General features: G+C 42.9%; 1 protein-coding gene across 1 annotated transcript; it reads left to right on the top strand.

Moving 5' to 3' along the window:
* On the top strand, positions 1-26,823 carry RFX8 (RFX family member 8, lacking RFX DNA binding domain). Its single transcript, XM_032208273.1, has 15 exons — positions 1-50; positions 2,952-3,075; positions 5,767-5,828; positions 7,327-7,413; positions 10,453-10,518; positions 11,962-12,025; positions 13,003-13,131; positions 13,217-13,294; positions 13,736-13,849; positions 14,480-14,630; positions 16,221-16,279; positions 19,736-19,892; positions 21,411-21,505; positions 22,718-22,832; positions 26,564-26,823. Exons 1-15 carry the CDS (start codon positions 1-3, stop codon positions 26,821-26,823), a joined length of 1,611 nt encoding a protein of 536 aa, XP_032064164.1.
* The last annotated feature ends 617 nt before the right edge of the window (positions 26,824-27,440 follow it).

The following is a 27,440-nucleotide window of genomic DNA, read 5'->3' as shown; positions in this document are numbered from 1 at the left end:
ATGTCCGAGGGCAGCCCCACCTCCCTCCTGCACCTCTCCATCACCCGCTGGTGCGTGCCCGCCGCCCGCGCCGTGGGGAGGGCGGGGATGGGGCCGGGCAGCGCCGGCACGGAGGGGGCCCGGCGATAACGCCCGCGATGGTTTTTGTAAGGCCGAAGGTGTCAGGACAGCGGGGAACTCGTCCTGAGAGCCTGCGTCCTGCCACGGTTCGCCTGGAGGGGGTTTGATGCAGGGGAATGGGGTCACTTGTCCCGCCCGTGCCGCCCCTTGGTGGGAGCATCCTCGGCGGGGCGATGCGGAGCCCCCGCTGCTCCCCGCGCTGTGTCCCCGGGGTGAGGGCAACGGCTGCACCCCGACACTGCGGGAGGCTTGCTGCAGAGGGGTGAGGTTGTCACCTTGGTTTTTCTTGGGTTTGGTGAAAAGTGCCATCAGCCGTGTGGCAGAGAAAGAGAAAAAAGGGTTCCCGGCCTTCCTTCCCCATGCGCGGTTGAATCCAGCCAGCAAAGAGTATTGAAACATTGGAACAGGCTGCCCAGGGAAGTGGTGGAGTCACCATCCCTGGAAGTCTTCAAAAGACGTTTAGATGTAGAGCTTAGGGATATGGTTTAGTGGGGACTGTTAGCGTTAGGTCAGAGGTTGGACTCGATGATCTTGAGGTCTTTTCCAACCTAGAAATTCTGTGATTCTGTGAAACCGTGCGTGAAGCAACAGCAACACCTGTAAGAGAACCTGAACTCGACAGCACCTCAGTCTCAGTTCTTCTATCCCCCCTCTCTCAGCAAAATCTGAACATCAGGGTCATTCTGCCCATTCGCTGCGGTGGACGCACCCCGACAAGGGGCATCCCACCAGGGGATCCCACAGCCTCGAGACGCTGCATAAAACTGAATCATAAATGACCCTTCGAAAGATAAGCATTATTTATTTATTTTTTAATTCAACCCAAATCACCTTTCCAGGTTTTGAAATTTTTGAAGGTTTAGCCCTGTTTTGTGGTTGGTGCACTGAAAATAGCAGAAGATGCTTTTGCTGGAGAAGTGGTTTAATAGCAGACTTGCTACCCCACGTGATGGGCTGGCTACCAAAGCTGCACGTGTAACAGGTGGCAGATCCCAGAAAACCTGGAGAATTGAACACATAATGATCCTAATGGAAAGATAGAAATGAAAATGTGGATAGAAAGCAGTAGATAAACGGAGGAGGTTCTTCCCCATGTGATTCTTTAACTCTCCATTGTCCTCCCTTACCTCTCCCTTCCCTTTTGCTCTTGCTGATTTTCCTGCCAGTTTTGTTTTGATGCATGCCACAAACACCCAGGTTTTGAGAACCTTGGGTCTAGTGGATAAGAAGACAAGCACAGCGCTCTTCTCTTTGTACACTTTTTTGCTGTTATACAGTGTTTATTTATTATGTGTTCAATTTGCTGTTTGAAAAAGGCTTGCAGTTTAATAGACGAAAAAATCATGAAACGAAATTCCCCAATATTTTGTCAGTAAATGGTTAAGTGCCGAAGCAAACCTATTGGCAGAAATCAGTAACTGAAGCATGAATTAATTTCTGCTCCACATCCAGCGGCGCTTGCGGTGTTATATTAAGGATGAATTTGGACTTCGGTTTAATCTCCTCAGGGACTGCTCAATTATGAAGGGTTTTGAGATGGCTGTCCTAGACCAAACAAGTATTTCTGTCTGCTGGGAGGCAGCGCTTGGTCAGGACTCTTACCTGGAATAAGTTTCATTCACCATTTGGCCCCACGGAGGGAAATGCCCCATAGGTGGGCTGCACGGTGATGATGTCCTTGCTCCCCATCATCGAGCGGCCTCTGTTCTAGCAATCCTGTTCACTGAAGGCCTCGTCCATTATCTACCACCCATAAAGCTAACAGAGAAAGACAAACACTGCATAGCCTGAAATCAGGCTGTTAATGCTGTGGGCAACACCAAATTAAAGCCTGAACTTGTTATCTCAATGGGCAACTGGGAGAAGTCCGTGCTCTGAGCCAACCCGATGGTTGGTAAAGACACAATGAGCAACTGGCACTGTGCTGCACCAGCGTTCGTCTGATAAAACAATTAAATATGCATAAATCATCGGGCAAAACAGAAGTGGAGTCACGGTGAGAAAACACGGCTATATGATCGGCGTGTCATGCTTTGAAAAGTAATCCCCTCTCTGCTTCTCTGCTCCAGCTTTGCCTCTGTATTTGCACTGGGGAAGCTATTACCTTCTGACATCAAAACCATTGCCACTATCTCATAACTAAGGGTCTTTATTCTGGTGAAGGTAATAACTTAGGCTCAGAAGTAACTAAGCTCACATCTTCTTTATCTCACTCATGCAAATAGTTGCATTGACTTGACTATGACCACTCCAACAGGTAGGATGAGCAAGGGGTTTGGCCAAAGGGCAAGTACTTAAACACTGAGAACAGTTTAGGCACTGTTGGTCCTAATACATAGTAAATATAACTTAAGAATCTGTTCTGTTGTTAAACTTGTGCTAAAATCAGCGAGGTTGTATGAGAAAATACTTTGGTCCTTCATCATTTGTGCACTCTCCATCCCAAAACATCACCCTGGACATTTCAGAAGAAAAAAAGGCTCACAATATTGTCTTCGGTACAGCAGAGACCTTTGTAATTAGAAGATAAAAACTGTGTCCTATTAGAGAGTAGTTAATGTCCTGCATATTGGTTTTAACGTTAGATTGGTACCACTAAGTTGTATTTCTTTATTAAAAACCATGAGATCCAGTTAATTTCTTAATAGAATCTCACATGAGTGCTCTTACATGTTGGGAAGAAAAAAAAATAAAAAGGAAAGTAGAACTTTCCTTTTAGTAACTTCTATGGAGTTCACTCTAAACCTGATTAACTATTAAAATTTCGCATTAACAACCCTGTTTTCTAATTCTGACATAAACTGATTATTTTTTGTTTGTTTGTTTTAAAGGATAGCTGACAATTTCTATTTGTGTGAAGGATGCACGGTACCCCGCTGGCTACTGTACGAAATGTATATCGAAAACTGCAACCCAGGTGCCAAGGATCAAGTAAATTCAGCCACCTTTGGAAAGGTACCGAGTAGACAGGATATATAAGATAAGAAGCTGAGATACCCAAACAGAAAATTGGATAAGTTTGTATCAAATATACTCAGTGCATACCAAGAAAGATTAAATAATAGAGAAGGGTTCATATGTAATGTATTTTGCTGTAATAGGGTAAATAATTTTCCAAAGAGCTTGGAAAAGGTTGTATTTGAAGGCTTGTATATGGTCCTTCATACCCCTTTGGTTTATCTGGAGAGTTGCATCACTCTTTTATTTTCTGTGGCAGTTGCACAGAGATTTGTGTTGAGCTAGGAATGGCAGCTATGCTTGTGTCTTTGCTAATATATTTCTGGTAAGCTCTCCCAATATATTCTAGAAGGCTTTACCGGAGTAAACTGTGCCAGGTTAATAAACTAGTCCTGAGGAGCTGATTCTTCTGTCCTTAAAAGACCCCTTTGTTTGTTATGCTTTAGTGTTTAATTATACTTAGGGAGGTTTTACTCCAACCACACACACAAAGGTCTTTACAGAATCATCCAGGCAAACTAAATGCAGATGCAAAACCCAATCTCCTTTAAACAGTTACACTCTCCTAATAAGTGGAAGCTGATACAACCCACAGGGCAATCACCACTTAGAAACCCCAATTGCAGCAAACACTTACAGCTATTAAACTTTATTTAGCCAATTAAGGAAAACAGAATGGCTTGGGATTGTTTGCCGCTCGGAATTTTTGTTCAGAGTTTGTTATTTTTACTGCTAATATTCTCTCATTAGTGTCCATAGCAAGAGCTACTAAGCATTGTTTTAGAAGAGAATGAAAATAATACAAGTAAAGGAGGTAGCAAACAATTTTGGAATCAACTGAAATCAATTGTGTGTGTGTGGATAACCTCATTTTAGGAATCATTTATCTCAATTCAGTTGAATATATATATATATATATATATATATTTAAATGGGTTAAAGTTAAGTCACTCTTACTTAGACTGGAGTGAATGATGCAGCGTGATGGATTTAGCACAGCTCAATGGATCACCACCCATCAGCCAAACCCATGGCAGAACTTGTCCATTTTGGTGGAGATGTTTGCCATGCAACCCATCACCATCTCTCGGTAGTCAATGGAGAGAAATAAATAGTTACACATGATTCCTCTCACCCTAAATGAGTCAGCTCAGGTGAACTGCACCTCAGAACCGCCTGTTTTTCTTTATTGACTATGGAGTCTGCAGTGACTAGCTTACACATCTCTACCTGGTAGCCCAATAGGTGAGATGAATCCCATCCTGTCTGTGCGCTTTCAGGTGCGCCAGCATGATTGCCCTACCACCGGTAAGCTAAGCCTTCTTGTGGTTTAGGCTAATGCACTTTTCAGCTGGGACAGGCAAGGCTGAAGCATGAGTCTGGTCACGCAGAAGGGCTTAGTTGATGAGCCATAGCTGCTGGAGGTCGGTGCTCACAACTGTTTGCTCGCAGCCTTGGCCTACCCAGCTCCTTGCTGTGCAAGTGAGCAAGCTGGGGGGCAGCTCCCCGATGTCTTGAATTGGTTGGTGTGTCCTGCTATAGCGAGAGGTAGCAGCGAGGGGCTGAGGGGGGCAGGAACTGCAGCTCCGTGGGTTTCAGCCGAAGGTGCACGTGTAACCAGTTACCAGAGGCTGGCTAGTGGGCTGAGCTATTAATAATTCACCAACCTGTAGCAACCTGACCACGCTACGTGACTGTGAGGATTTTAGCAATCAAGCCCCGTGTGAATCAAGCTGCGGTCATTTAAGATGGCACTAATTCAATCTGCTTGATCACTCTGTCCAAATATATCCCTGTTTCCAGAAGAGCACTGCTAACACTGAGGCTGCAGGTTGGTGTGTGTTGGGGAAGTCTGTCCTCGAGTGGGCCTGAAGGCCAACAAATCGCACTTTGCACAACGTCTAGACATTGTGCTGCTGAGTGGAGGCTCCCCTTGCTCAACACCAGCGTTGCACACTCGATCCTCTCTCTCTTCCTGCTGTATGGTTAGCTCCAGCCACCCCTGGCTATGCTCTGTCTTCACAGGATAGCTCATGCAGAATAATCATGGTGAAGTGGGTTATTGCCCCGACAGTATCTTATTATTCTGCAGGGCTTAACCTTGGCAGATGCTGCGTGACCTCAGCTCACATTTACCACGGGGGTGGTCAAAAGGTCGCTCTGCAGCTCGCTGATGCAGCCTCTCAAACCCAGATAAGTCAGACCCCAGCCTGCAAATGCTCCTTGCACGAGCCAGTGGGCTGCGTGAGTAAACCCTGCTGGGATGAGTAAGGCTCACAGGGCTGGCCGAGGACTGGAGAGTCACGGCACTTTCACAGGCCCCCAGCCAGACGTGCTCTTGCAGATCGAGTTCCCCCGGTTGCTGCACCCACCCGGCTGTGGGTGGTCTCCCGCTGTGTGCGTTGGGTGTGCTTCAGTGCGAGCGAGGCAAAACAAGCTGGTCTAAAAAAAAAAAAATAGAAATTCCTACCCGAGGGAGGTAATCCCTTAAATTACTTAGATTTCGATCCGCAAAAGCCTGATTGAGTTCAGTTCAGCAGTTACCATTTGAGAGGTATGTAAGGACAGGTATTAGCCTGCAAGTCATGGAAAGCAAAAGAAATGATTAAGGAGAAAAAAATGTAGTAGATACGCTTTTGTGCTTTAGAATGATTTTGCTAAGTAACTGTAATTTTCTCTTTTATTTAGCTTATTCGGTTAGTTTTCCCAGGTCTGGGGACAAGAAGGCTGGGCACAAGAGGCAGCGCCAGGTATTGGTTTAGCTTCCTTTGTTTAAAAAATGTTATGTGTAACTGCTGTAATAGATTTTTGTAATGGATGATTTTTCAGCTCCAGCACTAATACAGCAGCTGAATATTTGATTTCAAGTCCGTCCCAAATTGCAAAAACAGACCCAGAGAGATTCATGATGTCACCACATACATGAAGATGGAGTTAATTCCACAAAATCCACCACATCAGAGCAGCTCCACTAGCATATGAGTTGCAAATAACACTAGCTCTCAAAAAATCAGTGCTCGGAGTTGTCCTTGCTTTAACAGCTGGGCTCATGTGAGGCAGCTGCTGGACCTCACAGCCTTCCTCAGTGCTCCTGGGACACGGTGTCCCGGATGCTTGGGGCTGGGTGATGTGGAGCAGGCAGCAGTGGTGTATGTGCTTGCAGGCACAGAGTGCTCATCCTTGCACGTATCTGTGCCGTGACCTGGAGGGTACTGGTGGTCAAAAGAACTGTTGTACACAGCATAAAACCAGATAAATCAGATCAGCCCAGATCTGATCTCCTCCTCCATCTCCCTTCCCTCTCTTCCTCTAGAGCACAGGCAGGAGGACTGAGATCGATACACTTGCATTGATTCACTGTCCAAATATATAATCACACTCTGAACATCCAGACTGGAAAAGGCGCTGTTTTAAGGGCACTGAGACGCAGTAATTTCACAAGCCTTTGGAGCAGCTGTATCGCACTGGCTTGGCGAGTGACATGCCCTTGCTTGATCTGTGATTTTTCCCCACTAGTCTGGGCTTGCTATCAGCTTGATCCGGCGAGACCCAGCGTTTTGGGAGTGCCTCGCCACAGATGCTCCCGGGCTTCGCCTGGTGCGCGGTGGCCCTGGGCCTCCCACCGGCAGCAGGTCACCATCTGGTGGCTGCTGAGGGCCAGACACCTCCTTGGCCACCCTGCAGCAGGCGGTGATGCTGTCTGGAAAGGCTCCTGCAGAACCCGCTGGTGGCACCTGGCTCCCACTGCTCACCAGGATGGGCATAAAACCATAGCAGGTCTTGCAGGTTTCTTGCTTTTAGCTTCCACCGATGGGCCAACCAGTCCGTAAGCTGGTGTAAAGCACTGCGCTGCAGCTGCACGCAAGCCTTTGGCTTCAGAGGGGGCATGGAAACTATCAGCTGAGACTCTGGACCTCAGCTTCTCCAGTTGTCCCATGCAAACCTGTTGCATCATGTGTGCTGGCTTACAGCTCTTCATTTAAAAGAAGATATTATTCTGGGAAAAAAAAAATGTTAAAAAATATTGTAAAGTCTTTCTAGAAACATTTGTGCAAGTACTTTGCATCAGGGAAATAAGTTTTAATCAGAATTTTTAAAAACGCAGAATTTAAAAAATAAATGTACCTTTTTTTACTTGCTCTTTTCTTGCTTAAATGTGCTTTCAGTGGAGGAATATGAATTCTTTGCTGACTTTCCTGAAAATCACAGGCTTGTCTGTTGATCAGGTTTTTTTTTTTTATCTTCTAGGTATCATTATGATGGAATAGCTATCAAGAAGAACTCTCCCTTTTATGCACGGTATTGCTTTCTTCTGTCCGAAAAAAAATATCTCAGGTTTGTTTTCTAAATGTTTTAATCATAAAATATCACCTGACAGTCTATATATCGTCTGCATTTAGAACTCTGTAAACCATCTGCTGAGCATTGTCAACAGTGTTATTATTTTTTCTTTCTCTTATACACTCTATAGAAGTGCTGTTCCTGTGAGTAATGTCCCTTCTAAGGAAAATCCATCTTGAATAAGTGTCCTGCCTTATTGGATTTCCTCAAATTGGATATTTTAGACATGTAGGTCTTAAAAACAGGAACACTCGACAAAACTAAAGGAGCATTATACATAGAGACTCTAAATGGGAGCTCAAATAAATGTACTGACAATTGCTTCTTGACATTGTAGCAACCTCCTTGGTAAACAGTAGGGTGAAGAGATATGTATTGAAGTATAAATGACTGCACTGTTTTGAAGAGTCCTATGTGCAATCATGTTATCTGGATTTTGCTCCTTGAAAAAATGAGGCATATTACTTTGAAAATGCTTCCCTCGTTTTGTTTTAAAATTTCAGATTTTAAAATCACCACTTGTAAGAGAACAGCAATGAGAAAATGTATAAGGCAGGAGTGGAAATTGATTGCAAAAATGGAAAATCTAGAAATAATTGATGAATGTAGGATACTGAGGCAAGCTAACTGTAGACTTGATCACATCCCAGTTGCAGGCAGGGCGAGGAAGGTCATGGTTGAGATAAACAAGCTACAGACTTGCATTTCTCCAAGAGAGAAAATAAAAAGAGGAGATGTGTGTATGAATGGATTCTGTACTTCGGTTTCCATTCTTTTAAATGGGGTTATAGCAGCTGTCTATAGCATGAGTGTTCTAGGGATACAAGAGAGGCTATTAAGCACCCAGATATTCTGGCTATTATGAAAGCTGTTTCCCTGTCTGTGGTATTTTATAGTATAGTTACTTAATTGAATACACACACTGCAAGAGAATGGAAAAATTATCCCTGTGGGTTTGCTGCCTGTCTTTGCTGGCTTTACAGTGGAGCCATGTTGCAGCAGTCCACAGAGTGACAACAGAGCAAGGATAAGGAAAGGGCAGGGCAAGGGATCAGGTTCTATACATGATCAAGTGGCAATCAGTTGTCGAGTTCAAAGAAATTATTCATAGGCAACTCGAGGCTCGTTTCAAATGAGATCCTTGCTGAAGTGACATCCCTATCTATCAATGCACTCAATATTAAAATAAATTTTATTCAGAAAAAAAAAATCTTTCTAGTTGCAATTCTCTTGAGAGTTGTAAGTCTCTTAACTATGAAAGTATTTTGTCTGATGCTTCCTTCATTTCAGCTGTTGTGTGAAGCCAGACAGCTGTAATTAGAGCAGCTTCCACTCTAAATACAGCCAGTGCCCCTGTCCAGAGCCAGCCTGAGCAACAGCAGCCCCTGGGCAGTCAGGTGCAACTACTACTTCTTAGGGTCTGTTAAAGGACAGCGGAAGAAAATAGAAATCAGTAAAAACAATCAAAGAAACAAACAACAGCAATAAAAGTCAACAACAACAACAAATCAAATGCAGCTGGAGAGGCATGAGCACCACTAATCCACCCCCCATACCCCCAAATAAAATAGGCCACATACAAAATAAGCAGTGGTCTTGGCCATCTAATTCAGTTTAATTCCATCAGGTTGTATATGCTTTGCAAATAAGCAGGAGTGCATAAGAAAATACCTCATCTTTACTGTCTTCTCTGTAGGGGTCAATACTTTTAGAAACATGAATTAATTTTATGTGATCCAATATAATAAGTATTATATATTGGGGGTATTTAATCCATAAAGCTTCAATCTGTAAGAGCGTTTTGGTATGGAAATTTCCAGCTAATAGTGAAGAAGATTTTGAATACGCCATTGCAGTGCAGCCCAAATGCTGGTCCATGGACCAGACCCAACAAGTGGGATAGACCTTACTGGCTTGTTGCCATTCCCCTCTGGCAGAGATGGGGGTGTTTCTTTGAATAGTGAACAAGTCCCAAATGACTGCTCTCTCCTCCCATGCCTGAACCGAGGCCCACATGCAGGTGCTTCTCCTGTAGCATCTACCTGAGGGGAAGGTGGAGCCGAAAGCCCAGCTGAGAGACCCACGCATCCACCCAACCTCCAGGCTGTCAAAGAAAGGGCTGGTTTCTGAACTGTACTGAAAGCAGTGTTTCTTGACCCTATTGAGATCGTCACTTGCCAGGTTGCTGGTAGCAAGGAACTGGGCCTGTGAAGGGTCTGGCAGGTTGGGAGCTTTGCTTGTTGGTGTCACAGAAATGGCCGTAAGATTAAAATAGCTTGCCTTTGCCTACAAAGAGGCATTTGCCTTTTGGTAGTCAGCGGGGCCTTGGATGTGTCAGGGTGCTGGCCTGGAATGAGCTCACACGAGAAGTGAAGAGGATACTCTTACAAAGCACCTGTGAGCTGCTCTGCTTTGAAATCTAGAGGGTTTTTGAGGATATGTATACTGTAACTCTGATGATGATGTGGAAGTAGTGTAAACAAGCAAAGCTGTAACCAAAGGGGTCTCCAAATACATTATAGGAATTTAACAATTTACATTACACTAGGGTGTCTTTGGAATGGGAACTTTGAGAATGAGGCCTCCCTAAAATGGCAGCTGCTGTGGCAGATCAAGGAGGCTTGGAGTATGGCAATACTGTATGAATGCCAGCAAATTTTGGCTTCGTGAGAGTTACTTTATGATCTAGTAATAGGGAAGGCTTAGGCTTCTGACTTTCTAGTAGGGCAAACTTGTAATTGTCCTATAAAAAAATTGCATGTGACTCTAGGAAATTATCCTTTCTAATCTCAGAGTAATCCAGAAGTCACATTCACCATACTCCCTCCTTTCATTTTTCCTTTGTCCCTCCTGCTCTCCTGTTAGTCTTCTTGTCATCCCTACCTCTGCGTCTCCCACTTCAGCTCTAGCTCCCCCTTCCCAGCACCATCCCAGCCTCATCGGGAGACACAGTTGAACCCCTGTGGCTCTGCTGTATCACGTTGCAATCTCTTTTCACCCACTTTCCATGCTGTGTGCCCTGTCTCTGCCCAGGCACCGCTCTCCAGGGGAGGTGATGGCCGCTTCTGCGTGGCAGCTGAGCACCCCGACGGGCAGCGGGTGAGTCCAAAGCCCCTCTGCTAGCAGCGGGATCACGCCCGTGCTCGCCTTAGCTAGCAAGGGTGGGACAAGAGCTGGCAGATAGGGCTCCCAAGGGATCTGTGGGGTGTGGGAGGGAGAAGGCTACCACCCAACATCCTCCCCACACATGGGGAGAAGGGAGCTGGGCGGCCCGCTGAGGGAGAGCGGCGCTGAGAGGTGTTGCCATAGCAGCAGAAGGGCCGCCTGCTCGGGGAGAGCAGGGACTGGAAAATGTTTGTTAATTTTGTTCCACGGGCTTTAGCAACCCGCAAGGACGAGCCATTTGGTGGAAGTACTGTAAAACATACTCATTTAACCATTCTTATGTTTATGGGGACCAAACACATGCAGTAGTGACATGCCTGGCCTTTGGCAGGCAGAGAGCAAGGTGGCAAGGGTCAGCCCCGTGGACAGCACAGCATGAGGGGGCACGTTCAGTGCCTTGAGTTCGCACATGGATAAGCTGGCATTTCTGTCTTCTGCCCCTTCAGGACACGCAGCTGTACCCTGGTTTATCAGGTCTCACAGCAGTGAAAGCCCACGGTCAGCAGCACACAGGCAGCATCCTGTTAGAGGGCCTGGGTGCTGGCAGTCACTGAGGGCTGCATGCTTCCTGCAAAGCCCCGACTGCCACCCCTCAAAACAGGGGAGGCCACGAGGGCCCTGGTGCTCAAAATGTCCTCAGAGGCTTCGAGCAGGTGTCAGCAGAGCGGGGCAGCTGGGGGGATCCAGTTCTTGCAGCACGTCCCTTTTCTTAGCAGCATTGCCCCTCTCTCCTGCAGGACCAGCCTCAGCAAAGCAGGCATGGGGAGAGGGAGGGAGGGGATGGTAAAGCAGGAAAGCAGCCCACTGCCCCCCAGCCTGGGTTTTTCAGCCCAAAGCCAGTTGTCAGCCCTATGCAGAGCCATGGGAGTGCTGATGGTGTGGAGCACCACGGAAGACTTGCAAAGTACATGAGGGACTGTCAGGAAAAAAAAAAGTCATCTAAACCGATAAAGGGAGCAGAAAATGGGGCCATTGTGAAATCAAAGCACACAGATGATTATGCTTTCATTGTTTGCTTGTCTATGATTTTTATTATTCCAAATGAACTGCAACTACAACTACAAAATCATGTATAATGTACAGGAAGTTGGAAGATATTTGGAAGATATTGCTCTGTTAAATGGCTAATACCTTGCTGTCTGTGTACAGAATAGCTCGTTTTTATCTTAAAATGAAGAAATTAGTCTTCAGATTCATTAGAAAATCCTGGGGCTGCTGAATGACAGGAAAGAGAAGGTTTGTTTTCACAAACACACTGCTGTCTACTTCATCCTAGTGCTCTCTATCTATCCACTTGGTGATCATTTTTTTAGCTGAATGCAGAAAAAAATTGGTGTGCTTTTTTAAATGGGTTTCATGTTGTATATTTCACCACAGTGGAGATGCCTGCAGTTCGGCAGATGCAGCTGGTTACAAGAGCAATGGCCAAAAAATAGGAACAGTGAGTTTTAGATAAATTAGACTTAGAATAAAATGGTTTTCTGTCTATTTAGTTAGAACTGCTATATAAAATGCTCTAATGAAATGCAATTAACCCATCATAATCCATGAAATAATTTTTGTCTGCGTAACCTCACTAGATGCTTACTCCCCCTTCTCTTGTTTCACCTGACAGCTAAGTATTTTTATTGTCTAAATGTTAGCTCAGATAATTTTATCTATACTGAGAGTGGAAACTGTGACTGACTGCCCAGGTTTTGAACACTGGGGGAGTTGGTGGGGCACAGCCTTCCTTTTCTGAAACCCACTGTTATAGCCCCTCATGCTGCTGAGACAGTGTCCCTTCAATCACCATGAGTTTACCGTCACAAGGGGTCTTTAAAATACTGTGATTAAGAAAAAGGAACAGCATCCCTGCTCACCAAAAGGGGCTGATGCTCGGCTAACCCCTGGCAGTTCTCAAATATGTGCAGGGTAATGAATTGGCGTGACACTGGGGTTGCTGGAAGTCAGCCTACAGAGCAGGAGCAGCAGAATTATGGGGACCAAAGTGAGGAAAATGAGAGACTGGGGGTCTTTCTTATTTTTGCAGAGCACTCAAACACAGTAATGAGTGCACTGAAGTGCATGTAACGACAGCTGATGAAAACCATGCTGCCATCCCTATAGCAAAGCCAACTAACTTTAGCCTTATTTAGGAGGCTTCTACTGCGAAATGAGTGGTATAGAAAATATATGTGTAAGGTATGTATAGCGTTAAATATTCACTTGCTTTGGAAAGAAATTCATGTACTATTTGGAATTTGAACATTTAGTCAACCTTCCTATTTCTTTCACCCACCCATACTTTCTATAAAAAAAAAATACATCTTATTAAAAAATAATGTTATACAACAGAATATACCTTTAACAGGAGTGACAAGATAATTGTGATTCTTTTTAATCGTTTAAAATAAATTCTGATGCATTGAGGGCCAGGATTTGCACTATTTTCCATTGGTCACTTATTTGAAGACTGAAGAAGACAGATATGAGTACCTTTTGCCTGAATTCAGGACAGTCTATCCTTGGGAGCAAGAGTTAGCGAAGAAATACCCCTATGAAACGGTACGTTTAAGTATGCAGTAAGCAAACAAAGTAGCTCGTTGCCTGTGTGATCTTTTTGTACACTCTTTTTGTTCACCTTCTCCAGGTTGTACTGCTTGCAAATGAGTACAATAACTACTGCCAAGTCCTTTTACAGGTTGTGAGAATGGAGGAGTTTGACAAGGTATGTCTTTGCTTCAATAGCACTCGTGGTGTCAGCAGACATCTATAAAAATGAAATTGTTTCTTTGTAGTTCATTTAGCTGATGGTTTTATCTAAGGTAGATGATCATTTATAAACAAAAGGAGCATTCAGTCCAATTATTCTGGAATTCTTAATTAACATGACCTGCTCTATTTGATGTTGTAGGCACAAAACACAAGGCCATGGACACGTATTTCTCACTGTATCCACATATCCGTGCTACAATTTGTTTCTCTCCTCTTTCTCATGCTGCCTTGCCAGGTTCAGCATGCTGCCCCAGGATGCTCCCTCCCTGGAGCCAGCCTGGCTCCAGGACTATTCTTTTGCTTCTGTGCTAACGTGTGTCATTTCACTGAGTCACAATTCACATTTCACTGGCATAAAATTGGTGAAAATTCATTAACAGATTTTGTGCAATAGGTGGAAGACTGCATTGTGTCATTCTGGAAGTCTCTGCAGCCTGAAAAAATAGCATTTATGTCCTTGCCAGATGTGTGCGAGCTATTCAAGTGCTATGATAAGCAGCTATTCCAGGTACTGTAGACGTGTTTCTTGTAATTATTTTGTATTTGTGTTTTTTTGCTAGCTCTACCTGTGAAAGACCAGATGTTTATTGTGTGATGTACAATGGCATTTTATTATATATATATATAATTTTGAGCCAGCACAGTTTGGATTTTGAAAGGATCTGTTGGAATTTGAGACAACTGCCACTTTGCTGCCATATCTTCCCTTGAAAGTCCCTAACATCAATGGAGTATGCTGTTATAAATGTGGTCTGTGGTTCTGGCATGAGGATATGTGACTGAAATTCTGACTGATAGCTGTTTTCTAAACCTGAAGGGAGTTATTTTTCCTTTGATAACACTACTGAATTTCTCAGTGACATTCCACATTGACATACGGAGCTTCCTGCTCAAAATGATTTGCTTCTTATTCACAGCAGGTCACCAAGCAGTGTCCAGTAATTAATTCAGGAAACAATGCTTGCTGCAGGATCTCATTCCTTCTGCTAATAAATGTAGCTTAGTTACTGCTTTAAGTGGAGGAAAAGAATGGTCTTTATTCACGATTTACATTTAAGCCATCAGTACAGTTTTATTTCATGCTGCTATAAATAGCTGTAGTACACCACTCGTGCAGCTCCATCCATTTGTATTGTAGGAAATGGAGAACATTCTCCTTCGTGACTTCCTGGAGGAGGTGTCTGTGCAGTACCTGAAGTCAATCAGACTGTTCAGCAAAAATGTTAAACTCTGGCTGCTTAATGCTTTGGAAGAGATGCCAGTGCTGCTCCAAACAACCAAATGTAAAGGTATGCAAGTAACAGAGAAATTTCATAAAATAATCTTTGCTTAAACCGCAGAGAAGATTGGGTTACAAGACTCTTACAGAAATTATTTAAGAAACTCTTTCAGCTGAAGTAACCTTGAGAGTAGCGAGGACTAGAGTTGGCATACAGTTAAAAATAAATGGTCTCAGATGACGTGAGAAAACAAATTTAAGCCCAAATTATTCCAAGATCATGGTAAATTAAAGTGTACTTGAATCTTTTTAAAGATATGTCTTTTGCCATGATCACTTTGACTGTGTTGATGACTAGGAATAATAAGCACCCTGCCCTCGAAATTTAGGTATTCTTCTGTCTCTTTACCTTGCAAGTGGTTTTATGTAGATAAATTAATTAATGACTATTGGGCAGTTCAATTTAAAGTGAAGAAAAAAAAAAAAAGGAAACTGACTCTGTCATTAGAGTAGGATTTGAAAAACTTGTAATATACAAAGGTGTGTGTTTGTAAATATGTACGTACATGCATACATTTATGTATGCAAATGTGTTCATGCATACGTAATGTTCAAGGACAGGTTGGATAGGGCCTTGGGCAATCCGATGTGGTGAGACGTCCCTGCCATGGCAGGGGGTTGGAACTAGGTGATCTTTAAGGTCCCTTCCAACCCAAACCATTCTGTGGTTCTGTGATTTATACCTTATGATGAAGAATCTGGCTGAACCAAAATGCTGCTCAGTTGCTCACTGGGTGAGAACCACCTCTGCAGTGACAAAGCAGGGCTCCTGCATAGACACAGGGCTGTGTTCGTATTCGTCTGCTTAATAATGACTTGCAGTCAGTCTTAATTCTGGCAGTTCTTACATTTAAATGCTTGGCAGAGCAAACTCAGTAATCTGCTTTTAACACATTTGTGTGCATGGAAGTGCATGTAATTAACCAGCTACAACCCTTTCTATGCACATCCAGGACTGGGTTTGTAAAAACGTCAGAGAAATAGAAATTTTCACTTGGAAACCATTGCCCGTCTGCAAAAGATTTTAAGTTGTTTTATTCTTGATTTTCCTGCAACTGAGAATCAGTTATTTTAGATTTTATCCCTAAAAAGGATATTCCTGGACCATGCTTTTCATAATTCCAACACATTATAGACAGGAGCGAATACAGCAACAGAAATCAGCTTTTATTATCAATTCTGAAGAATTATAGATACATAAAAGTGAAAAATGTAAACGCTCTAATCAAAAAATAGAAGGTTTAGAATTAATGTTGCCATCAGTCATCTGAAACCATACACATAAAAGAGTATTTCTCTTGCTTTCTTGCTTGAGAAGTATTTCATGGGAAAAAAAAAATAAAAAATAATATTTTTCCCGTGCGTCACGGGCTGACAGGTTTGCAGTGAAGGAAAAGTAGTAACTTGGGCAGCTGCTGCTTGCAAGCCTTAAATTGGCAGGGTCCCCAGCACAGAACGCAGCTCGGTTACCTCCATGTGCCCTGAGCTTGCCTGTTGCTCCCTGAGGGGTCTGCTTTCTCACTTAAGAGATCTGTCTTCATTAATGTCTTTAAGAGCATAAAATATTAATGATATGAAACATCTGCCTCTTCTTTCACAGAAGTCACACTGTTTATAAAAAGACTCAGGAGAAAGACAGATCTTTGTAATATGGCCAAGGTATGTTCTAGAGTCCGTGAACCAAAAAAAGCTGGGCATCTCACTCACTCCAGAAGCCCATCTTGCAGATGGTATTATTTACGAGATGCTCCGCTGTAGCAGAACAACAGCAGCACAGGTGTTCTTGTCTGTATACCAACTGGTCCAAATCATGCTCCTAATGGTCCAAATCACCCTCCTACACACCTCTGCCCTCATAGTATGTATCCCTCTTAGAGTGAAAGCCTCTGAGGTATGGTTAGTGGTCCTCCATGGAGAGGAGAACATCACTGTAGTTAGAAGGGTCAGGTGAGACACGGGAAACCACTGATATATTGCTTGCAGTGAAGTTGCATGGTCTCAAGGTCTGTAAGGGCACAAGGCCTTGAGCTTTTTCATGGATCTCAGGGATCAGCTGGCAAAGCCTCCATCCTCTGAGCAGACAGTGTTGGAAGGAGCGCTGCAGGGAACTGTCCTCTGAACTTTACTCCTCAGGGCATCGCTTTATTTCTGGGGAAGAGAGAGACAAAATATATCTAATATCTCTGTCTACTTTTTGCTCTCCGGTATCATTTTTCTCAGCCACAGTGACAAATGAGATGCATCAAGGAGCTGTGCCCTTTGAACACCGTGAAGTAAATTGCTTCGTTAACCTGTACTTACTGCTGCGCTATTTTGATGGGCTGTGCCCTCCCTGCAGCATTCCTTCCATTGCTGTCCTTGGATCCTAAACCTTGTGGGTTTTTTTGAGGTAGTCCAGGCCACAACACAACAGATAGGTCACAGTCAACATTTAATTTACACCCTCAAGATTTAGGGCAAGAGAGTTTTACCCTAACTGGGGGGAATTTTACCCTAAGACCAGTGGCAGCTTCTAGCTGCTGCATGTTCACTTTGCACTGTTTAACCAACACAAAGTGAACCTTTTGGACCTGACAAACTGTGTCAGATCTGTACTTACAGCTTGAGCACACTCTCAGCCTGGTTCTTCTTCATGATTATGAGCTCCTCACACCATTTGCACAAGGAAATGGTGTTTGCACCTTCTCCAGAGCCTCTTTAAAATGCAAGAGAAGGTCAAAGGAGCTCCAGTGTAATCGATGTTTAGTCCCATTGGCAATTTAAAAACAATAGCTTCAACAAGTGAAAATATGAAAGTCCTGTAAACCAACATCCCCATAATCTTTCAGCAGTCACACAGCCTCAGTTATACCTTCTGTTAGGGACCTTACCATGTAGCTATTTATACTGGGCTCCAGTGAAACAAATACCAGATAAGGATTATCCTGCAAAATTACTCCCCTACCTAATGCATACCAGAAGATGGTTAGCTGGACACCGTGGGTGTTTAACATTTTCAGCATGTGAGAAACATGCAGGTGCTTCATGGGGAGGTGGACGTCACTCAGAGAAAACCACAAAGTGTTTCAGTCGGTCAGACCAGACCCTAGGTCTGCGTGGACGCATGTCCTGTTCTCAGATGCTCAGGTAGAGTAGGTATGCATAGAGCAAATGTTACCCTACTCTTTTGCCATTGTACTCTCCAGGCTTACCAGCAATCTGAAAGGAAGGTTGTATCCACATTCTTTCATCTAATAGCTTGGTTTGGGCATTCATAAGGTATTGGGGTTGTAAGTCCCAGGACTTGATTATTTCTTGTGTGAAAAAGCACTTTCTTTTATTAGTTCTAAAATTTGTGCCCTTCTTCATGCAATTCTTCCTGCAGACCTCTATCACATCCTTTCTTGGTTATTTCTATCTTAACCTGACATTTAATTTTCTTATATGGGAGCCTAATCAGCCTTCTTGGTTTTCTCCGTCTGAAAAGCACGTTGAATTTCAACCAGAGACAGGTGGTCAAAGCAGGTGACAGTGCTCCTAATGAGAAGTATTATTGAGGAACTGTGCAGCTGCAGCTTCAGAATGGTGTAAACACACTGTCCCTTGTAGAGTACTTTGCAATAATTTAGCCACCTGGTGAGAAAATCTGAGCAATTTTGGCAGGGTCAGCATTCAGAAGAAAAAAAAAGTAACTTTCCCATCATGTGGAGATAAAGCAGGCTGACATCTGCTACTACCTGGATATACAGAAGTAATTAGGGTATAAAAAGGAACGAATTCCCTGTGAGAAAGGAATCTGAGTATAACACGTGTCATTTCCTGGGGCTGATTCCTGCCTCTGGTAAGCTGTATTTAAGTGTTGTCAGGGCTGGCTCTCAGTCAGTTGGAGTATCACACTCAGTATACAGAAGTGCAGTGGTTAAAAAACACTAAATACATTTCTAAAACACTCGAACACGGAGCTGGGTGCTAGCATCCTGCTGAAGGTGCTGCACCTGGTAGCTCCCAATGTTCACATTCTGTGCTCTTTGACACTGGAAACTCCACGTAAAACAAGGAAAGACACTTTGTCTTTAACTGAGCTGAAAAAGACTACCAAACAAGTATGAGGCTGCGTGTGATATTTGAGTAATGCTAGCACAGTAATGAGGAACAAAGTTCTAGATTGGGAGTTCTGCTTGAAAACAAATGTTTGTGGGGTCACAGTAAGTAGCATTCTTTGCCATGCACCCGATGAATGGGATTTGTTAAAACGTTTGTGAATCCTGAAGTTTTTTCTGAACTTTACAAAAACAATTTTTCCTCTAGAAGGCAAAACTGAACACGAATTACTGAAATAAATGCCCGAATTCAACAATCTTTGGATCTCATAGGTTTCAGTATGAAAGTGAGAGACTAAATCTATGTATGAATCAATTTTAATAGATTCATGTTTAATTTCCTTCATCATTTTCCACTTAAAACATTGTCATCAGGAATCTGAAGCAATACTGTGTGATATTAGCAATTAATTAAAAAAAGAAAGAGATGAGGATCAGAAGTTAGACTGAAAATTGTCTTCAATATCGTGTAAGTAATACTTCTGGGAACAAATATAAAACCAGATTCTTCATTCACAAATGACTTAAAAGCAGAAAAATGGGACACAATCCCTACTATTATTTTAATTAATGCCATATTTCTAATCTTATTTATACCTTCTCAAAGGTTTGAGCAATTCAAGAAAACTTGTCTTTTAATTTAATTTTGACACATATTAATGATAGATGTCTTTGAGGGAAAGTTGATCCTAGTATACCATTTCATTTTTTAGACAGTGTTATTTGGCATAACTAAAATAACTATAGGCAAAAAGAATTGGGCAGATACTTTGAGCATCTGTTAGTCTTGTCTGCTCCACCACAGACCCCACCACAAAGTGTCATTGAAAATGGTATCACCCAGAACAAAAACACTTGAAGACAACATAAGATTCATCTCCTTTGATTCCTTTTTTATTTTTTTTTTCCATTTGGAGACTGGTGATTTATTTAAAATCCCAATTCTAACTTAACATTGAATAAGAGAAGCTTTTTTGACCGAGTTAAGGGCTTGAAAAAAAATGAAAGATATTAACTGTTTTCTTATTATCCGTAGACAATGCGAATAGTCTTGAACAACAACAGCAAAGTCACTGGTCTGAGATCAGACTTGCATGCTGTCATCAACCAGGGATTTGTGGATATGCCCGGAAACCTCTTCCAAAAGAAGTTTAGGAATCCAGATGAACTGCAGAATGACACAGAAATCAAATGTAATATTTTTGTTTCTATATTTTTCTATCCATTTAAGCCCCTGCTTGACATTGTTAAAGCTCTAGCATTTCCTTTTGTTTATTCATGGCATCTGCCCTAATGGGAATTATAGTCTTGCAATAACCCTGTGTCCTGGAAAGGAGCCAATATAATTGAGAATGGAGCATGTAATATTATCCTTTTAACTTTAAAGGTTAAGAATGAAAGGCTTTCGGTGCTGATTCTCTCTTAAAGCTCTCTCCAGCAGCAGGAGTGGGGTTTGTGTTTCTAAAACGATTTATCTTCCAGGAGAAGGTTGACAAACAGGGACATTCACCGTTAATGCTTGTCTTTGATAAACAGAAGTTTCCAAGAACTGCATTTTCCCCGTTATTAATCAAAGTACACAAAATTACTTCCCGTGGCCGGATTTTACCTATTGTATGCTGAACTGGACAAGGGCTCCCGACCTCTCAGCTTCCTTGCCCTTTTGCTCTACTGCGGCCTGTAGCATCGGTGCTGAGCTGTAAACACTGAAATACAGCCTGCGTGCAGCCACGACATAATGCATTTGCCGGTTTAATGAAAAGCGATGGGAACATAATGGCAAGTTAATTCTCAGATTAATGGACTGCCATTTGAATTATTAGCAAGAGGCAGGCGTCTCGGACCAGGCTGTGCTCAGAACCGATGGAAGAAGCCCGAGCTCTTTGTTCCTGGCCTGCCGCCGGCGCGCTCTCTGACTAGGGATGCACCACCGCCTTTCTGTGACTGCTTTCAGCAGGAATAATAATTTGCTTTGTTCGCAGAACCACCAGGAGATCCCTGCAAATAATATTTACATACGTCTTCAAATCAAAAACGCCGTGCAGAAAGTTTTTATTTCATTTACTCTTTATATCAATGATTATCTTTTCCAAGGTGGATTTGCTGCATTTCTCTGTTCCCATTGCCTTTCCAAATTGTTATTTTTAATAAATAATGCTTCACAGGAAGGCCTCTTAGCTAGGAGGGTATAGACCCTGAGGGGTACAGTTGTGATGTACCTGGTGGCACTGAGTAGCAGGTTCTAATCATTTGTGGGAACACCTGCACTGTTTTTTGGCAATATTATCTGTATTTCCATTGAGCTACAGAATATTCAGTAATTTCTGTTATTGTTTTAAAACAGTTTCTACCCCCTCAACAGATAAAATTTCTTTTCTCAACCCTGTGAAAGCTCAGATAAGCAAGTTAGTATTGCATATAGCCATATGCCAGCTTGGATTTACGAAGTGTTTACTCTTTCAACTTTTGCCATGATGACTAGGTTGGTGCAGATATGGACATAAACTTGAATTCTGACTGATTTCAAAGCAGGGTGCTAATCACCATTCAAGGAATGGCACAGTTATATTAATCAAGATGCTATAAGCAGATGTCTTAATATATCTTAAGCCAAAGATGAAAGAAAAAAAAAAAAAAGCTAGAAACTGCAGAAACAAACCAAAAAGTAAGCCAATCACTTCAAGTAATGATCTCCTTTCTATCTTTCGTAGGTTTGAATGACTTAATATCTTTGCTGGCACCTTCTACAGATATTCGGGTTCTCCTGAACTGTATGTCTACAAATCTTCAGGCTTTTGTCATTGAGGTATAAAATTCATTTAATACTTTCAGAAAAGGAAGAGTGATCACACCGTCTATCCCCCTACAAGCTGACTGTCAATAGTTTGCAGGAACTACATTGTATAGCAGCAACCTGACCAGACTGCAGATTTGCATAGACACAATTTATGCATGCTGCAGAAAAAAAAAAGGGGGAATTAATTGGCATACAAAAATTCCATCTGTGCAAACAACTACAAGCCTATGTCTGTGGATATATCCACTTCGGTGATTTCAGAATCTGGTCTCATTTTGTAGACACATGCTATAATAATGCTCCCTTATACACCAAGATCCGTAAGAAAAATGTTAGTATAAACAAAGAGAACACTTCATGATTCTTGGAACTGTTGACTCGTGAAACTGTTGGTTTTTAGCAGGTGGTAGGGGCGTGATAAATTCTAGCACAATGGCTCTACATCTGGTGAAAGATTCGAGTTAGATCACCCTTGCATAAAGATCTTTCCCCAGGTTGCCAACTCTAGCACCCCTCTTCCATCGGTGATCCATAATTAATGATAGCTTGATGGTACCACTGCCCTCAGTCAGCTGGACAGAACAACAAATTTAGGGTTGAGGGTGGGTTGAGGGTGGTTTAAGTCTTTTTTCTTTTTTTTTTTTTCTTTTCTGAAGAAGCAAGACAAACTGTACTTCTTCAGCTTAATTATTTCCTGATAATTCATGTGGGTTTTGTAATTAGGATTAGCGCTTTGTAGTTCTGCGGTGCCTCCATCTCACAGACCCATCAGTTACCTCATGGGATGGTACGGAGAAGATGGACTGGGACTTCTCCTGGGGGTTCACAATTATAAGGCAATAGACACAAGCTGCAGCAAAGGAAATTTGAATAGATAAAAAGAAAACAAACAACCAAAACCCCAAATAGCAAAAACAAACAAACAAAACCCTACAACAACAACAAGCCCACAAGAATAGTTCACCACAGGAAAAGGTTACCCAGAAAGGCAGTGAATACCTTGGAGATATTCAGAACTTGTCCGGACAAGACCTGAACTAAAATGACATTCAACCCGAGTTATTTTAGGTTTCTAACCAAAAAAAAAAAAGCTGAATTTTCCACCTTCATATGCAGTTTGTGCAGGGGAATTATCTGCAACACAATATGGGATCCTATTAACCAGCTTTATCATAAAGCATCTTTTTTTTCTTTTTTTTTTTTTTTTTTCTCTATTTGTAGCCAAGCAGGAATAAAGAGGAATTTAGGAAACTGGCAGCTGATTTCCAGTTGAGGTGGAACTTCCTATTAACGGCCGTGAGCAAGGCAATGACACTCAACTACGCAGACAGCTTTGGTGAGTAAGGGACAGTTTTGTGGCTGCCACCTGAGGCACCCCTCTGGGAGCTGAGGTGGCAGAGGCACCGGGTCACCTCGACGGACAGAAACTCAAGTTGGTACAACCAAAAAGGGCATCGCTTCTCCGAGGTGAGCAGAAGGGAGGGCGGCAGGGAGATGCAGCTGGAGATGGTGGGAAGAGCAGGACTCCCTCTTTCGGCAGAAGCTGGCGTGTGCCTGAGGGGGAACGGCAGCCTCAGGTGCGAGCACTGCAAGGGCTTCAGCAGGAGTGGTGCTGGAGAATTTGGGCACTAACGTGCCCCAAACCACCAAAATTCCGCATCTCCCACGTGATAGCTCCCAGACTTGCAGATTCTGCCTGCATGATACAGGAACAGCAGATCCAAATGCTTGTCGATGAGGCGGTTAGTTCCTCTGACACCAGATACAGGCTCCTTCCCTTTCCTTATGCTTGCACTGGTGTAAGCGCTTGCCTAGCCAGCAGCAAGCTGTTTAAGATATTAAACTGATTGAAAACTAGTCACCTCTTCAGCTGGGTTAGTCTTCTCTCTGCTTTAGTGCTCGGAGCTGCCAAGCATCAAATCCACCACACACTAGTGCAAGGCAAGGGAAGCGAGGGGGCCATGCAGTCACATTTACTCAAAGCGGCTTGAAGCGGCACAACCGTGTCTTGAATCAGCTCTGTGTTTCACTTCTATATGGCTTCAAACCTAACTGCCTTTCTCTTCATTTGGAAAACCTTTCAGAAGCAATCTATTATTCATTCTGGAGAAATGCACCGTATCCTCTGAGTAACATCTGATCCCAGACGGCACGAATCACTTTTTAGATTTTCAAAGAAGTACCTTCATATTTTTTCCTGTTCTGTTGGATGGAGCTTCACACAAATAGCCAAAAAGCCCTCATTATCTTCTTAGAAATCCCCCTTCAAAGCTCTACTTCCCTGTGTTTTCTACAAAGACATAACAAAAGGGTATGCTAAGGTTACTGCCTTTTATATTCTTCAGTAATCTTTCCCTCTTACTGTCTATGTTTGTGCATGCATGTGCGCTCCCCTTTTCTGCATCTGGCTGTTACCTTTTGCCTCATAATTAGAACGCAAACTCCCAGGAGCAGGATTTGAGTTTTGTTCTGTGACTATGTGGAACACAGCACAGTTCATTCCCCTGTCCATGGGCTGCTTCATTAGAGTAGTAATAAAATCATCATTCCTCTCTATCTCTGCGGAAGAGTCCTGCACAAAACTCTCCCACATCGGATGCAATGTTTTGGCCACTGAGTGGAAATCGTGAATGAATTCCAATAACAGCACTGGAAACACAATGTTTGTAGAAATTCCCCATGGTGATGAAATCCTCTCCCCTCTTCCCACTATGAGAAGAGTTTCATGAATTGCCTCCCTGTTCTACAGTTGCCGGTGGCTGGGAACACAATTAATGCCATCTGATGTAGAACATCTCTTCCTCTAAGCCTTCCTTAAACTAGTGACAAGCAATGTTTTCATTCCTCTTGAGACAGCCTTGTGATATACTTCATCAGCATTAAGGCTTATTCTCACATATGAGAGTTTGAAAAAACAAAACAAAACAAAACAAAACAAAAAAACCCACCACATTTTAATGTTTCTCTGTGATGCTTCAATTGAACTGTTCATTACTATCTTCTTTCTTAATACCATTGGTTCCTTAAGACATTGGGTTATATGATCTAACAATGTCTGGCCTTCCCCTTTTTTCTGTTCCAGTAGGGTTTTGAGCCATAGTGGACAAGGCTTAGGCAGTTACCTTAACAAGCCGCCTGGTGTAAAAGCTCTGTACTCAGGGGTCACTGCTTTTCAGAAATGTCTTAGATCTCAGCATTTCTTGCAGGAATGGCGGGCCTCGTGCAAGTAAAAATATGCAGCATGCACCGAGGAAACAAAATTACTGGGTCAAAATGTCAAATTTTCTGTGGATGTCTGTCACGTTCATGCAGTGTGCCTCCCCACAAAATAAATCCTATACGAGTAACCAAACCCAGCCTCTACACGGGTGAGTACAGTCAGAAGAACCGTGCAGTTACTCCCCTGCAAGGCTGCAAGGAACAAAAGCGCTACAGCAGTCAGGGCAAATGGGACTTGGTAGCCCTAAGGGACATGGTTTAGTGATGGGACTTGGAAATTCAGGTTGATGGTTGGGATTGTTGATTTTTAAGGTCTTTTCCAACCTTGATGATTCTGTGATTCTATGCTACAGCTGTTTCAGTCCCACCTCCTTCTCTGCAAATGTACCTCTACACCACAGAACCTTAGATCAGCTGGTACACCTCCATTTCTTTTACCAGTCTCCCTTCCGTAGAGTTCAGGGGCATATTGCTGAGCCACGATGGCTGGACAGTCACCTATCTACACACCTACACCTGCTTTGGAACTTCACACCTACAAAATGCTTCCAGGGTCCTGATCCTGACAGTTCTGGGTTCTCTTAAGGTGTGACTGTCAAAGAGTCCCTGTGACTGTCTAACAGTTCCTACTATGACCTCCTTTCAAAAAGGGGACACTGGCAGATTTATACCCAAACAGCTTCAGATCACGAGGATTGCAACAGCTTCCTGACCACTGACTTTCATCTCTATCTTTTGTCAACACGGATGAGTCACCAGATGCCACTGATTCCTCTGCAAAAAAAAGTCCTGCACCAGTTTGCAGCACAAACTGCCTAACATCTCAAAAATTCATTTTTTGAAGCTATTTGCTATTAGCAGTTAATGCATTCCTCTTTTGCAAGCAAGCTGCTTCAACCTAATCTCTTTTCAAAACTGTGTCCCTTCCTTATCTCAAGGGACAACTGGAGTGGTAGCTTCTGTCTCATGCTTACTCTTGTTTAGCATATTGAAAACTCCTGTGATATAAGGCTGATAGAAGCACTCGTTGATGCCTCGTGTCAGGTCTGTATAGTCTGAACTCAAGTATAAAAGTCCCCATCCTTGTCACACAGATAAACGAGTCCTATCACTTATTTTGCTATCATTTAAAGATCTACAAAAGGACCAACAGCGGAAGCAGCAGCTTCTCAGACATCAAAAGAGGCAGTGTTGCTCATTTTTAAAGCTCTGGAAGTCTTGGTTGTGCATATAAATTGTAATATCTCCTCACTGATGTCCATGTAAACATGTTTGTGGGATGCAGAGACTCTGAATTGCTTGATAATTCCTATGGAAATTTATGGCATGGAAGATGACCTACTCTTCACAGTAAGAGCTTTCAACCAAAGGTACAATTCAAAATTCAGTGGCCTCAGGAGTCTTTTTCTTGGCTTTTAGCTCTTATACCCCCAGCTGCCAGGTGGGCCATTTAATCCCATGGGTACAGAACATAAAGAGGTAGGAGGGTTTTCCTGCAAAGAGGTGGAATGTTTTATCTGTGCAAGGGGAAAATGGGGATGACAGGTGGCTGCTGATAAGCAGTGAATCTGGGGGAAGAACTTGAACAGGAAAGTGAATAAACACAAGGACACTTCTCTGTAGCTATAAGAAGAGGAAAAGGCTTTTGCTTATGTTTATAACCCATAGTTGGTGCATATTTTGCCATGATATTTGGAAGTACGTAATTCTGTAAGTATTATTTAATGAGTGCTAGACTGCTTTGTCTAGTCCATTACTACAATAAAGCCATTCTAAAAATAATATATCCTGAAGATATGCAAATTAAGAAATTGCTACAATTATTATTTTTTTTTTCTTTAAATCTAGGATCCTGGCATTTGTTTAATTTGCTACTCCTGGATTATGTTGCTCACATTTTCCAGTCCTATATAGAGGAGGAGGGAGCTGAAAGCTTCTATGTCACGGAGCAAAACAACCCACCCGTTCTGTTGGTTTATGAGCCCAACTACCTCTGGGGCTATTTTGCAGAGGAGCAACCTCAAGCCAATGCTCCTCAGCCAACTCTCATAACTGTGATGCAGAGCCCGAGTAACGTCAGATTAAGCGACACATATTCAGAGTTCTGAGTTGTTTGGAGGACACAGGCACAGGCAGCAAGGTGAAATAAAATACTAGCTCTAAAGAAAAATGAAAAAAAAAAAAAAAAGAGAAAGAAAGAAAAAAGAGGCCATAAATTGGGTGAATTGGGAAGGGTGTTATGGTAGGTTCAGCACAGCTTGTGGGCTAGCAGACCAAAAGGACTGATCAGAAGAGGGAGAAAATGGTGTAGTCTTTTCTCACTAGCATGAGAGGCTCTCTTTCCTCCACCCTGCTATTAATTTTGTCAAAAGATGTAGAAGTGGGAAATCCTTGAGGCCTTTCTGCCATGCCAGACTTCCTTGCAGTCAGTCCCCTGGTTCAAAATTAGCAGCATAAGGCATGACATACAGGTAAAAAAACAAAATGTCCAAGTCTTCTTAGGACACGAGGCTAAATATAAGGCCATATGGGAATGTGGATCAAGCCTCTGTGGTTAATAGAAGTGATATATTCATCACTCGTATGTTCAGCTGTTTTCAGATTCCTCTTCCATGTAATAACAGCACTTGTCGTCAGTCTCAGAGAACACTGTGTTTTCCAGAACACGGAGCTGGACAAATGTTAATGGCACCAAGATTCATGAAGAAAATAACATTTTGGGGTG

The sequence above is a fragment of the Aythya fuligula genome, chromosome 1 (genome assembly GCF_009819795.1).
Source record: "Aythya fuligula isolate bAytFul2 chromosome 1, bAytFul2.pri, whole genome shotgun sequence".
Lineage (NCBI taxonomy): Eukaryota > Metazoa > Chordata > Aves > Anseriformes > Anatidae > Aythya > Aythya fuligula.
The sequence above is the reverse complement of the archived record's forward strand: the minus strand, read 5'-3'. Positions and strand labels throughout refer to the sequence as shown.